This window comes from Poecile atricapillus, chromosome 6 (genome assembly GCF_030490865.1).
Source record: "Poecile atricapillus isolate bPoeAtr1 chromosome 6, bPoeAtr1.hap1, whole genome shotgun sequence".
Lineage (NCBI taxonomy): Eukaryota > Metazoa > Chordata > Aves > Passeriformes > Paridae > Poecile > Poecile atricapillus.
The window spans coordinates 11,391,454-11,406,629 of record NC_081254.1 but is presented as its reverse complement, the minus strand read 5'-3'; the positions used below and the strand labels follow the sequence as shown (position 1 = coordinate 11,406,629).

General features: G+C 38.5%; 1 protein-coding gene across 11 annotated transcripts in view; it reads right to left on the bottom strand.

Moving 5' to 3' along the window:
• LDB3 (LIM domain binding 3) overlaps positions 1-15,176 on the bottom strand; it is a 116,486-nt gene that overhangs the window by 73,398 nt on the left and 27,912 nt on the right. For 10 of the 11 annotated variants that reach the window (XM_058840694.1, XM_058840693.1, XM_058840695.1 and 7 more), the window contains exon 3: positions 5,346-5,497. The exons of the other annotated variant lie outside the window; for it this stretch is intronic. In XM_058840694.1, coding sequence (XP_058696677.1) covers positions 5,346-5,497 — 152 coding nt within the window. The remainder of the gene's footprint in view (positions 1-5,345; positions 5,498-15,176) is intronic. 11 annotated transcript variants of the gene reach the window in all.

Genomic DNA, 15,176 nt, shown 5'->3' with positions numbered 1-15,176 from the left:
GAATGAGGACCACCTCAGTAATACAGTGTAGCTTCCTTAACCCAGTAGTGAGATGTGTCTTTTTTAACACTTTAAGCACACAGGACTATCAGAAGGAAGGAAAAAAGCCTTGGCTATTGGTGGCAGATGACTCTTGGATGTTCTAGAGTCACATGTCTAAGCAAAATAAGCTAACTAGTATGGCATGTCATATCCACCATTAGTGTTCTTTTTTCTACTTATTATTTTGAATAGTCCAACTAGTTCAGACCATGCTTTCATCAATATTGTGTATATAGTTCAAATTTACCTCAAACTGGGGCAGATACCATCTTATAATTCTTCTGAACATAAATACAGCCCTATTCTGGTTCTGATTTAAATGTGCCCATCAGCAGAACTAAAACATGCACAGAATTGGTTACTAGACCCAGCATTAGACAAAAGACAGCAGTTTACAATAACCACTGAGTTCCCCTTGCTTGCAGTCTGCTGTCACCACATGCTTTATTTATAGTAGGCCTGAAATAAATACTGCAGGATCAGCCATCTTTTGGGGCTGCACAAAAAAGGAAAGCTATTAAATATTTACCATAAGTCTCTCATAGCCTCGTCTCTGACACTTTCCCTTTCAGTAGAGAAAAGAATTATTTAGCTCATGATTTTCCAGCAAAAGACAGCCAATTGTGACTGTCTGGAAGTGAAGGGTAGCATCCCTGGCATGGCCTGGGAGGGGGAAGCTTTGTCAATGTGCACCAGGCACAGAAGTCTCCACCATCCACTGCTCCTCTCCAGCAGCACAGAGTGATGCCAAAGCGGAGCCTTGGAGTGACACAGGAATGTTTGTGCCAGCAGAATGAGGCACACTCATGTTACAGCACTTTCCAAAACTAAGCCAGTACATTTGGTGAATCCTTTCCAAGGAGGCTGATCAGATTACTTGAGTTATGATCAAATGAATATTGTGGATGCTCCAGTGAAACATGTTGACAAATAATGCCACTCTCTTTTTGCATTTACTGTGCATTTAAAAAAGAAACCCATTTGTACAAAATAAAAATAGACTTTGCATGCATTTTGTTTTTCACTATGAACTGAATACTGCACGTCCCAATGTTTATGGCCTAGTATTTGTGGGACAGACAGACAGTTAAAGATGAACTTTGACTGGCCTAGAATTAAAATGCCTGAGGGCAGCTGCGTAGCTCAAGTAACTGATTAGAAACTGATACTGAAAAATGACTGAGAACTGCAGGAGGTCACAAAAAGACTAAAAGCAAAGCAATGTCTTTTTCCACCCCAATCCAGGCCATTTTAGAGTATGATCACAGCTTTCCAGAGCATGGTCCAGCAGAACCAGCACCAACCCCACCTCAGTACATCTAGAGCAATGCAGGTTTCTAAGGTATAAGCTGCATCTATAAAGGTATGTAACACTTTAGAAGATCAGCCTGGTTTTCCTGAGTGCCTCATGGGAGTTCTGCTAAGTAATAGTGCACAGTGCCAAAGACACTTCTCTCCTTCTCCTCTCACTCCTGCTCTTTTCTTCAGCAAAAAATAATTCACTTCCTAGATGTACTTTGTCCCCTAAATTTAAGGAGGCAGTGCTAGTCTGGAGGGTCCCAGACATTCCCAGATCACTGGATCACAGGTCCCTTTCTCCAGGCATCATCCAAATACTTCAACTTCCTGGCACTTGACCGTCTGCATCTCTTAGCTTCCCAGAAGCAGCAAAGGGAAGCACGCTGCAGGCTCTAGAAAAATAGGCAGCCAGACAATGCAGCTCAAGCCCCTAACACATTGTGGCTGCCTGATCAAACCTCTGGCATAGCTGGTGAGACTTCCAGTCTAATTTTGTGAGTTTATGTGAAAACATAAGGTGATAAGAACAATTTGAAGAGGGAGTTTAGGGAAGGAAGTTGCCAGGAAACACTTGACATCCACAAATTGCTGAACCCATGGCTGAAACATGAAGAACACCACTCAGGCCAGCACTGAACATTCATAGAAGTTCTATGTTAGTGTGCTTTGAACAATGCAGCTGCTACTTCCATTAAAACTAAATTAATACACAAAATCACAGAATCCTAATGTTTAGGCAGGCAAGTATGAATGGAGGCTCTTAGCACTTCCCTTTTTTTCTATGATTGATGCCTTGCAGGTGGATGTCCTGCACAAGTGCTGACACCACGTACAGCTTCTCTTGACAGCCAAATTAAAACAATAACCAGTTCCCCACCCTGAACAAAGCCCACAGGGAATGAAGTGTTATAATAAAAGTGAGTAGCAGCAAACACAGTCTAAAGTGTCAGGTAATAAACTATGCTCATGAAACCTTCATGGTCACAATCAATAAAGGGAAAGGCCATCGCACTTGAGAGCCAAGAACCATTAGAAAAATAAAAAGCTTTCTATCTCAGAGCATTTACATTGAGATTTCACATTCTACTGCTTCTTTCATGGCCTTATAGATTAAACAAGCAAGAACAGTTCTACTTCCAGCGCTGCAACATCAAAACCAAGCCACAGATTGCCCGGTAAGTCATTCCATGACCTTGAAACATATTCTGTAGAGCCATGTGAGTACTCCACATACATGTCCAATATCATCACAATTCAGAGCTTAAGTTTTCCTATTGCAACAGTCAATCTCCTAATGCACATGTGTTTTTTCCATTGGAAAGGATTTCCAGCGTTTCCAAACTTTTATACAAATAGGACACGGGAGCACTTCCATCCCTGTGCTCTTTAGGGCAACTAGGGCTACTTTTCCATAGTAGTAGAACACTCTGCTCCAGTTTCATTGCTGCAAGCCACGTCTAAAAAAAGTCAAAGTGATCTCTTAGCACAGTCATTTTCCTGGTAACCATGTCCCAGGAGATTTTGCCTCTCTTCTGTCTTGTCCATATTTGGTTGAAAGTTACTGTCCTTTGTCACTGCTACCTTCTTTTCATGTTAACTGTTATTCCCTTCACCAATCCAATATTTGTAAATTTTTTTTTTGCTGAAAAAAAAAGGATATTGCATTGTAAATTTTGGGCAGGTGACTAAACTGACAATCTTTTTGTCCTTAGGTAAATTAACCCATTTGTGTCCAGGGGAAAAAAATATGTTTTTAAGGCAAGAATAATGTAATTTCCTTATTATAGTGGAGATGCCTTTTGTTCAAGACATTGAATTGATGATAGGGTACACATAGGCCTATGTGTACATCAGTTGGCCAATATCACCTGCAGGGTTTAGCTTCTATTAGTCTGAATTGTGCAAAGCAAAGCCAGCTTAATGCCTCTGACCACAAGTTTTTTTAATAGCCCCATGCCATCTAAGAAAAACAAAAAATGAAAAAAAATTGCTTTTCAATCTTCTTCATTGGGTTTTCCCAATGAGGTTGAATGGACAGCCAAGGTGAACTAATAGCTCACATCATAAGGCAACTGGAGAGGAGACTCCATTAATTGTATAAGTTCAGAGCAAAAACATGATCTGAGAAAGTGTTCATTTGCTACAGAGAGCTGTTTCATGAACTATTTATGTTTACTAGTATTTAATTTTACTTTATGCCATTTTCCTTTTTTTTTAAAATGGATCGTAGTTCATCTGCATCTATTATCTATGCAAGCGTATTTCAGTCTGTTGAAAACTCCATTACTGTTTTCTTTGGTTGTTCTTTATCCATAAAACTTGAGTATCTGAACTATATATTATTGTTTTGGAACCAGGAGACAGGGCACACCTTAAAAAATGGAAGAAACAATAAACAGAGATGAAAGCAATTAATACAGGTACTTCCACTAGTTTTCTTTTTTTTTTTTTTTTGAATGATGTGACCACCATTAGAATTGCTGGTGTTATAATTTAGAAGTCAGCAAATTAAAAAGCACAATGATTACTCAAATGAAATATCCCTGGCAACACCTGATCACAATTACTGTTTTAAGTGACTTGTCTCTGTGATATGCATTAGGACAATCTGGATTTGTTAGTCATGAATTTTGGAAATCCTTCCTCTGTGTGTAAGAAGAGTTGGTTTGTAGCTTTAAACCGTTTATGTGAGGCCATAGAGGCAGACACCAGAGAACTTTTCAGGTTCAATATTCAGGAAAATTAATACCAAATGTGCAACAACCCAAAGCACAATAAGAAATGTTTTCTCTTGGTGCAAAAACACAAAGGTTCAATAGAAAAGCAGACAGACATTCCAAAACAATCAGAAAAGATTTTTCTTTACTTTCAAATAAAAAATATTCAGAACAACCTAAATCTTTGTAAAAAAAGATAAAATGTATATATTTGTAATAACACTATCACTTAGAGTGAAAAAAAAGAAGCTGGAGTGGGTGACAGGATGAGAATTCCACTACATGCATCAAGATAGTGATTTTCTACTCTATCTGGAACACTCAAAGACAAAGCGATGGAGGAAAATCAGCCACACATTTTGCATTATAGTACCCTGTCCTGTCTTGGAAACTTCATCTAAACTCCTTACTCTTTGGCTACTAGTCTGTTCCTGATACTGATTATCTCTACTGCACTTTTATGTATGAGATTCTTTGATATATTCTCAGAAACTGTACTTCCACATTACAGTCTGCTTTCTGTACTTATCTTTGCCTACCCTGTACAAAAATTATCTTCTTCATAATGCAATAAAATTAGCAGCAACTTCTCTTTCTATAATTATAGAGCTTTAAATATTAATGCATTTATTACAGAAATCCTCTGTGCAAGGTTATCTAACTTGAGAACAAGTTTCCTTGGAAGCAACATTAGCCAGCAGAAGTTAAAAGACCTATTAACTACCTTCTTAATGGCAAAGCAACTTTTATCACATCTCTATGATAAAACCTGCCCTCTCCATGTTCTACTGCCTCCCTTTCCTGCACTTGGGCTACACCTTTCTTATTCAGTCAGATTCAGAGCAGACTTTCAAGCTCACAGGTGCCAGACCATTAGCACAAATTCTCCTGAGGTTCCTCCCATGCACTTATAACACTTGTTCTGTCTGTTGTCTCTAGAACAGTTGCTCATAAATTAGCCAAACTAAACTGTGTTTCCCACATGAGAATAACCGAAAGAAACCTCACTGTTGGATTCATTTAACAGAAGCTTGAATGGATATGAAATTACATCTGTATTCAATAGGCAAAATCCCATAGAGACACTCCACATAACCATTCTATTTCTATAGGAATCCATGCTGACTTCTACAAGAATCAGATCAGATTTTGGCATTTCGTCTCCTATCTGCGCCATGAGCACCACAAATATATCTAACTGCCAGGCATAAAACATTTGCAACCTTCAGTCACAAGCTTCATAGGTTGTCCATAGGCATGCAAAGAGTTTAAGTTACACCAACATACTTCTGCAGAGTGAGGCTCAGGTTGTGGCTGGCTGATTTGATCTTGTTCTGGGCCTCCAGGTGGGTCATGCTGTCAGTGTTGACTCCATCAATGGCCACGACAAGGTCCCCCTGGTTCATCTGTGACTGTGCTGCCTTACTGCCAGGGGTGATCTGTGTGGGAGAAGACAAAAGAAGAAGTCTTATCCTGATAAATCATTCTGTATCCAAAACAGTTGAAGAACTCACCCAGAATTATAGTACAGAATAGGTACATCAAAAAATACTCTAATAGATACAACAATAGTTGTACCCATAATTGTATGGGTAGAAAATGAAAACTTAAAGAAATTAAGCAAATCAAAGTTAACTCACACTTCTGCAAAACTCTAGGACACCATCTACTTGTTGTTACTTCCATTTTGAAAGGTTAAGCCTCTGTAGTGGTTCCCTTACCACCTATTATCACTATCTAAAGGGGATAATTATCTCTATACAGCAGCAGTATATAGAGATGCTACTCAGAAGAGGAAAACTAAGGAACCACTACCCACTGCATGATTTTATCATATTTTTCCTCCTGAAAGTAATTTTCACCAAATTAATTCATTTTACTGAGGGGATGGAAAATGAATGCATGTGAGTGGCCTTGGGCACACTTTACCCATATACAACTGCAGCTCCACTACCAACACAGATCGCTATGTACCCATCTCATCAACCTGTTGGACCTCACACTCCAAAGACCAGCACTCTCAGAAGTAAAAAGCCACAGTGCTGCAACCACAAACCCAACAACTGACACAATTCAGAAGTTCAGTTTGTTCACTGTGGCAACACATTTTGTTAGCTCCAGTTAGCTTGTGAACTGCATCTTCTCTGAATGGACAGTACCCTGATCTCAATTTTACACAGCCCTGTCACTTCGATATGAATGACACCAGTAGAGTACTAAATCAGAAAAGCCTTCACATACCATCAGCAAGACAAATTTTAATGGATACATCAGAGATGCCCTCTGCTTTCAGCATCCAATACATAGACAGCATGGATATATGCGATAGGTCTTTGCTATTAGAGACTCCCTTACATTCCTCACTAAAACACCCAAGCATAATCTAAATTACTACAACAAAGGTTGCATTCAAAGATTCTGTTCCTTTAGTACCGTGAACATAAAAGAAAAATGTGTTTGATTATGAGCCAAAAGTTCCCTGTGAATTCAGCCAGGCTGAAACCATGAAGTTAAATTTCTAGGGAAACCAAAACCCAACAGAAATTCAAACACTTGTGCTAAGTGAAATTCCTTAACTTGCCATCCTTAATACAACCTCAAAACACTTATGAATATACACATACTAAAAAAACCCCTCCTTCCAAAACAATTTCCTAGACTGTTTGTTTGTGCACTTTACTGGCAAAGACAAATAAGCAAAAAAAGGAAAAAATCCTTTCTTAAAATGCCATAAAGGTGCTCAGTATTGAGGTCAACTGACAGTGTAGTCTGACAGTGGGAGGTGTCACTTTACTAGAACACTAGCTGTAGTATCAGAGCGCTAGAACACACAGCACCCTGGATACGCAGAGTACTTCAAAGTAAAGATTAATTTGGAATTTGTAATTCCCAGAACTAATTTGACTGGAAGAGACAAGTTTTAATACCTTTTCATTTGAGATAGAAGCAATGAGTTCTGCCTTTTCCGAGTGAAGGACAGCCACAGATACAATGTTCTCATGCAAGTAGAATTGACTGATAAGGGCAGTACTGTTTCCCAGTGTATTTTCCTGGTGTTAAGGAATAGAGGGATGAGGGAAAAAATATTTTGTGGTAGTTTCAAAGATAAGAGTTTTATTCTGCAGTCTAATGCACCCTCACAAGAAAAAAAACCGAAAGAACAAAAACCAGACTGGTGTTACAAGCATAGTTTTCCTGTTACACACACATTAGCTTCTATGCATTTTATTGACTTGCATTGTGCCAAGTACACAGAATTCAGAAGTCCATAAAGAATATGGATTATTTGTACACCCATGTGTACTTATACAGTTACCTAAAGATCCTTCCCTGCTCAGTCCCACAAATATGTCGAGGAACAGAATTTGCAATAGAATAAAGGGTAAAGAAAGGGAAAAAAGCAAACCAAAGCCGAACTCAAACAAACGAGTCAGTAAGACTTGAATTCATCAAGTAGGACACTTCAGTCTTTTTCAAATTATCCTTTTTTAAATAAATAATCTTCACACATCACCCTTTTAAAGGCACCACTTTTAACCTCCCGGTGAAACATACAAGTTCTTGCCACAGACTATTAACTGTGCAATGCTGGTTCCAAATTCTGTGCCACTCTCCTCCACATACACCTTTTTCTTGTCAGATTGGTTTTTGAACATCAACCCAGTTTCTGAAAGCCAAACATCTGCCCTAATTTGAGTATTCTTACTCAACACATCTGTCTCTCCTTCCACTCCCCAGTGATGCCTCAAAGAAAATAAGCCCAGAGAAGCAGAGCTTCCACAGACAGGATAAAGAACTCTAGACCGGGGGCTAATTTAACGCAGCTTGGACACACTGGCTTATCTCTAACTTTCTCTGACTTCTGCTTTTAGCAGCCCCACATGTAAATGCTATACCTTAAAATAAAGACACAGCAACTACAACCCTCCTAGAATTATAGTCGTCAACTTAGAGGGAGGGGATGGTTGTAATGAGTGACCTAAATTCACTTCTTCTAATGGAATATTTTCTACCTAATACTTTTAGAAAACACGACCTAAATGAAAAAACGTTCATCTCAAGATTCTCTCAAACAAAAAGTCCTCAGTAACTCTGAATTTGTGATTTACAATGACTTTCTAACTTTGCAACACTGGTTCTGAGGCAAAGAGCTCCAGGAGAATCATACTCCTGAAAGACAAGGAAACAGTCTCAGTCATGGCTCAGTCAGTCATTATTTAAAAAGGAAAGGAAAGGGATTCAACTTCTTCAACTAAGTATAAGAGTAGAAAATTCTGTGTGTGATTCTTTCATATGATTATATTTCTTCAATTCTGATTTCAGGGGACAGCATTCCACTGATGTCAGTTTACCTCTTAAAATCAGCTTATCCTTACTTCACAGACAGCAAGATTCACAAGTATAAAAGATGGATCTAATTTATTGTATCTGCAATTCAGACAAGTAGTAAGTATCAGAAAAGAATTACTTCTTCTCATGGTCTTCCCACTGGTTAAAAGCACACTAGATTATTTGGTCCTGTAGAATTTTATATAGAAGGCATTATTTAAGACTATATGCATAATCTGTGCCATGTTTCTGTATGAAACATGAAAATCAAAGTACAAAATTATATGTATTTTAGTTAGAACCCGAGAGACATCTCTAGAGATAAGAGGGAGTTCCAAGTGAAGTCACAGCATACATTTCCAGCAGACATTGAGAACAGTCAGTAATTGTTGTGAACAAATACCAGTGTACAGATGGAGATACAGGGCAGACAGATCTGAAGTGTCAAGGCACATTCAAGACTATCTTGTTCCCATTTCTAAAGATCCAGCTGAAAGGAATGGAATGCAGAGTTTATCTTTTATCTGTTGGTATTTTCCTTGGAAAATTCATCTCTGATCTACTAAAACATTTACAAAATATAATCACAAACAGAGAAGAGCTCACTGTGTCTTTGTAAAATCTTTGGTAAATATTTTCTATTTAAAAATATTTTTTGAAAATATTTTTGAAGGACAAATGTTAATGAAACCTTAGAAATAGACTGGAAATCCAGATCTGTCTACACAGCAAATTCTACTTTGCTCTTATCTTAGCCCCTCTTCTATTAACAGAAGTAACAAATTTAGAGAAATATGTTACTGCCAAGGATAAATATGCATTTTTCTATTTGACCACAAATTTTCTTTTTCTTAAAACAAATCTCTGGGCAGATTCTAGACAAAATTATTTGAGAAAACCTTTGTAATAGTCTTAACTCACTTGCTGTGGATTACAACATCACTTTCAGTTGCTAGGTGTTGCAAATGCCTTTATTTAATGCTACAGTGAGAAGCTCATCAGAGTTTCAGGGTACAGCCATTTCTGTCAATTAATTTACAAAATCCAATCCAGGGTACCACCAAAAGATCTAATTTTAATAATAGTTCTTTAGTTCCTCAAGCCCAAGCACAGATTTCATCTTGAAAAGCCAAACATCCCACCTCTCTCAGAAAAGCAGAGGAATACGTGCTGCTTCAGAGATGTGAATTTTCAGCCCTCACAAATTTCCTACAAGACAGACATCTGACTTCCAACATCCCCAGCTTAAGGCAAGTTGGCAGGCTGGAAGTATCACATGTTACTTTCAACACACTACAGAGAATTCTTACTACGCTGTGTTGTGAGCGGATCTGTACACTGGGTGAATATATAGTACCACAGTGACAGCTGAGCCCTAAAAAAACTCATCTGCACTGGGTTCACAGTAGATACTACTTAGCAGGAGCTCTGGGAGGCAGCGTACAAAGAGCAGCTGCTGCACCACCTTGAGAACTGCACATGTTGCCAGCCAAGTCCCCTGAACTCCACTCCAGAGGGAAGAGATAGGGATCAGGCAGCATTTGAGTGGATGAGTGTTTAAATACTAACGAGAATGCTTGTATAAACAGATGGATGGACACAGTTTTCCTACCCCCAAGGAGCTCCTAATTTACAAGGCAGACAAAAATACATAGGGAGGCCTACACAAATGAGAAGCTGTTAATATAGCCTGCAGCATTCGCTGGGGCCTCTTCTTTTTCCAGCTCTTAAGTATGCCTGACTCCATCCTGACATCAACCCCCATATCAACAATTTATATTTTCTGCTTCTCGTTTAAGAATGTCATTTCAGAGAATCAGATATTCACTAGCACCAGAAATGCACAAAAGCACAGGGAATGAATACCGTCTCTTCTTGAAGACCTCTGGAACAGAAGAAATAATTAAAAGGAATGTTCTTTTCCATAATCAGAAAATCAGAGACTATAATATGTTCTTACATGAAAAGGACTGGAAAGAGACTAAGGAACACTAGAAGACACAATATGTTTCCTCTCTGGAGAAAAGAGCATTTAAACCTCCTTCCATCACATTTATGCAAGTATTTTTTTGCACAGAAGATTCCAGCAAACTCTCAGAGTAATTCTAAGCTCTGAGGCCGTAAGTGCCTGCAAAACTTCCTCGCTTTTTAAGGTCTTTTTGAGAACCCACCACAGAACAGCTGCTGAATGCCCACATGAATCCAAGCAGTTACCTCTGGACCAGAGACATCTCTTCCTCTCCCACAGTAAGAAAGTTAATTGAGGAAATTTATATTATTTTTTTCCTAAATGAGTCACTTGCCATCTCTGTCCCCACAATAAATGTATAAGAGCTCCAAAGGGAAAATAATGTTTTTTCTGAGAAAATAGAAGTCAATTTTGGACAAGAAAAAAATGTAAAGAAAATGAGTAAGACCCACTAGGATACGTCATGGCAGAAATTCACCATTTCATTTGACACATTGCTAGAAGGCACAAAACATAAACAAGGAAAGAAACAGCCTAGATAACCTATATCATAATGCAAGCATCCTATGGCTTTGATTCCTTTCTGTGTCAGATAGGAGAGCTGATAAAGACCAATTAAATGTAAAGACAAGACTCTAGGAAACCTGAAACTAAAGCCTTTGCATGTATCACTAGCCAAAACTAAAGAAAAAAAAAATCCATTTTGCAACTAGCATTTGCCAGAATAACATGTGTCATTGTTTTCAATTCACTATTGGGCTTTAATGGTGGGGGTTTTTTTTCTCCTGTGGTGTTTCTTTTATTGCTTTGGTTTGGCTTTTTCTTTTTGTTTTTAATAGGACAACAAGAACTGCCTTAAATGAACACTCATGGCATGTGCAAAACATGCCACTGACACCCCGAAGAGATTCCATTTATACTAAACAGAGCTGCTCTGGCAACCTGAAAAGACACTCTGAAGTGGCCTCTCAGGCTCTGCTTCATCTGTAGCTAGGAAGGGAGATTACAATACATGTGAGAACACCCAAAATAGCTCTAATCTACCTCTCTCGGGTACCAGGAATCACAATGCCACAGCAGCACAGGGATTTTGTGGGATGAACAGTAAAGCACTTACAACTCAGGACACCCTGTGCTGAAATCTGTACTCTGACAGCAGAAGGGCTAGGGGCATTCAAACCAGCCAACTTACCTCAGTCTCAGGAGCCAGGCTGGAGTGATGCCATCTCAATTAACACCAAAAATTTCCCTTACATTTAACACCACTCAGGCTGCTTTTCATGCAAAATATATAGACTCTTCAAGGAAGAAGATGGACAGATGATAGCCCTTCCTGCCTAGCTAATTAGACTCAGGTGATGAAAATAAGACAAATGTAAGACTTTCAGTTATGGAATGAAAGGAAGCATATAGGCAATGCTTAGGGAATTGCCCTAGGCAAGGCTTTGGGGGATGTTTTGAGAGGCAGTGTGAATACACCTGTTGCTATTTGGAAGATCATTTAATTCTCTAGCCCACCTCCATGTTGTTTGATGGAAAAATTTTCAATCCTTTGTTAAAAAATAAAAAAAAAAACCAATATAGTGGACTTTGCAGATTAGGTCGTTAGATAGCATGACTGCTCTATGTTACACCAACTATACAGATGATAGTAAAAGAGTGGTTGTGGCTTTTTAATAGGATATGTTGGTGTAACTAGAAGGTTACACAGCTCTTTACATCGTGTGTGGTATGACTAATAGTAATATCTCTTCTCCCAATCTTTATCCAAATATAGCTGTTAGATCTCTTCAGTCTGTTCTCAGTTAGCATCACACGCCGTGCCAAGGTAGTGTGTGCTGTATATCTCACAGGAATTAAATGGAAGCAAAGAGGTGAGTCATATAATGACAAATGTTGATTGTTCTGTTACAACAGGTTTTGAGAAACAAGTGACTGAGCTCTTATTTGGTATCAGGGAGTTTAATAATCTAAATACAAATCAAAACCAAGAATTAAACTGAGTTACTGATCCTTAGTATTCTGGTAGCCCCTGTGTGTGGGCTGATCTGTCAGCTTCCACAGAACAACCCCCTGCAGCAAAAATACACACAGCTTCCAAGTGCCTGCAGGATCAGAACAGCCAAGTTTCTTCAAAGGTTCCCCATCCTCTTCCCTGCTTCTCCTTTTCAAATTTGAATTCACTTTAAGGCAGTTGTATAAGGCAGGATGTTTCTTTGTGTTTCAAGCAGACAGATCTCAGTCATCAATACTGCCTCCTATTTTCAGCTTCTTGAATTCTACATTCTGTGCATATTTTTAACCTGCTCACAGAAACACAATTTGTCTTGTCTCCCCCTACAACCATTAGCAATAAACTAAGGATTTATGTCTTGCTATTGGCCACTCTGGTAAGATTCTCTTTTTCTGAGTTCATTCTGCTTAATGTATCTCCCTGTATGTAATGAAGCTCACGATGCTTTATATGGTCGCTGAATGGCTTTTGATTGTTTCAGCAACAATAAGGCCTGACTAAAAGGGCATTTGAGACAATACTGGGAGGTTTAGTTTGGCAGTTAGTGCCTTCAGCCACTTCTGATATTAAGCAACTTAAAATAGCTTTGACTTTGAGCAAGTCCTGAGGTTCTGGCAGAGATATGACTGATGGGTGACTCTTCTGCTCCTGCATGTTTGCAAATTAGGGTTCTTATTAAATGGATGCAGGCTTTACATTTAATTGTTTGAGTTCTCTTTGTTTCTGTCCACCAGAATACCAGGGGAGTCATGCTTCCTCTGCTCACTAAAATACAAGCTGCCAGTCTGACACAGAAAACAGCAGTCCTGTCTCTAGATCAGAAGTATTTAGTACTGAGCTCTATGCTTAGCCTAGAGAGGGTAGAAGAGCATAGCACATACCAGCTGGCAGCTGTATGAAGGAAGATGAAATGCAACACATGTCCACACTGACAGAGGTGCTGAACCAGAACTAAACTTGCAGGAACTGCACTTGGTATTGTGCCCTTACTTTAGCACCTAAGGTTTTCAGAGGCCATAGTGCCCAGTGCGAATCAGCTCCAAGTGGAGGGCCCAGGATTAGGCTGCCAGCATACAGCATCAATGTCTCCCTAAACACTTTCTTTCATCACAGGAATAACTGTTTTGTACCTGGAGCATTCATGGAAGCTCTGTGAGAGAATAAACAAAAACACAGGCTTCAAACTTCAGAGTGTGAAGAATTCTTTTTAAGATCAAAGTGAATAAAACAGAATAGAAGCAAAGTTCCCCCGAGAAAGTGCAATGCCAATTTCTTCTGTAATAGGCTGTATCACTTAGTGCATAACATGACATCCCGCCAGGCATCTCAGCAGGATCCCTGGAAATTTAAAGATGTAGCAAGTAAAATAAAATTTTAACATATTTAACAGTTACATAAACTTTTGAATGTTTCAGGAACCTAGAAAACTGCAGAGATTGAAGTTGGTTCTTGTACCTGTTAAAATGTAATGACTTAAACTTTGTTTTCCTAGCGGTATTCAGTTGAACACAGAGGCCACTTCCCTTGGGAAGCCACAGGAACCATGATTGTTTAACAGGAAATAATCTGAATGTACAATCTCAAATCTAAAAGGGAAATCTTGTTATGTTGAAGATTATTATGTTAAAGTAACACAACATGAACTTTTTAAAAGGCAGGATCTTGTTTTACTTAATTTTCAAAAACAAAATTCCTCCATCTCTGAGGAGGAATGTGGCTATTGCTGAGGACAAGGACTGACCTTTATTGATAGTATGATAATGCCAATGCTGGTTTTGGGCATTTTCACCCATTTAAGTTGTGGGTACAGCAATCTTCAAAGATTTCCCATTGAAAGTTTGCATAGTGTAACAACACACACATACACACTATTTTATTTGATAAAGAACGAACGAGTGGCATAGATGGCTCTGGAATGTAAAAGCATCCCTGTAGGTGAATTTTATATCTGTTAGCTTTATAATCCTGTCTTACCTAAGTGCAGTATCTTCCCACACATTTTCAGTGGCTTCAGCACACTGAGAAGTATTAAGCTGACAAGTTTTCAAAATGTGATTTTCTGTGGGTTTTTTGCAAATAGTACTTTCCATAACTCTCCAATAATAATAATAAAAAAAATATGACTTTAGAAAGTCTTCCTATTTACAGACAAAAGAAAGTAATATAAATTAATTGTGGAAGCATACTGTTTGCACAGTCTGTAGTTAAAGGCTATTTAAGACTCAATTTTTTTTTAAAAAAACAGAAGTCAAATTACTAAGACAGAAGAAGTATCATTTATTGAGAAAGATACACTAATTTTTGGTTCAACTACTAATGTTTGTTTAACTTCTGGCCAAAAAGAAGTCAAATCAGCTGTCTGTGCTATACACAAAAGTAACATAGGCTGAGAGTCCTCTTTCTCCGTAGAGTACTGCTTCATCAGCTCCCCTTCCCAGCCTGCACCATTTTCTAGGGAGAATTGGAAGTAAACATCTTTTACAAAACATTACACAAAAAACAAAGACATTTTGTTATGATAATTTACTGAAAGTCTTCGTTAAACACAATTATTGTTTATGAGCCAACACATCCTGGAAAGCACAACTGAAAATACTGCTAAGAAAATGCAACATCAAGAGTAGTGTACTGAAATAAGGTTTTAACAGGAATGTCCCATAAAGCTCAGAAGCCATAAGCAGATTTAGAAGGTTATTTATTTTAAAGACCTCAGCTAGTAAATATTTGCCTGTGGTGAATGGCTCTTCATTTAAAGTGATCTTGAATTGGAAGATCCAAACAATGCCACTCACCTCCACTGAACCAT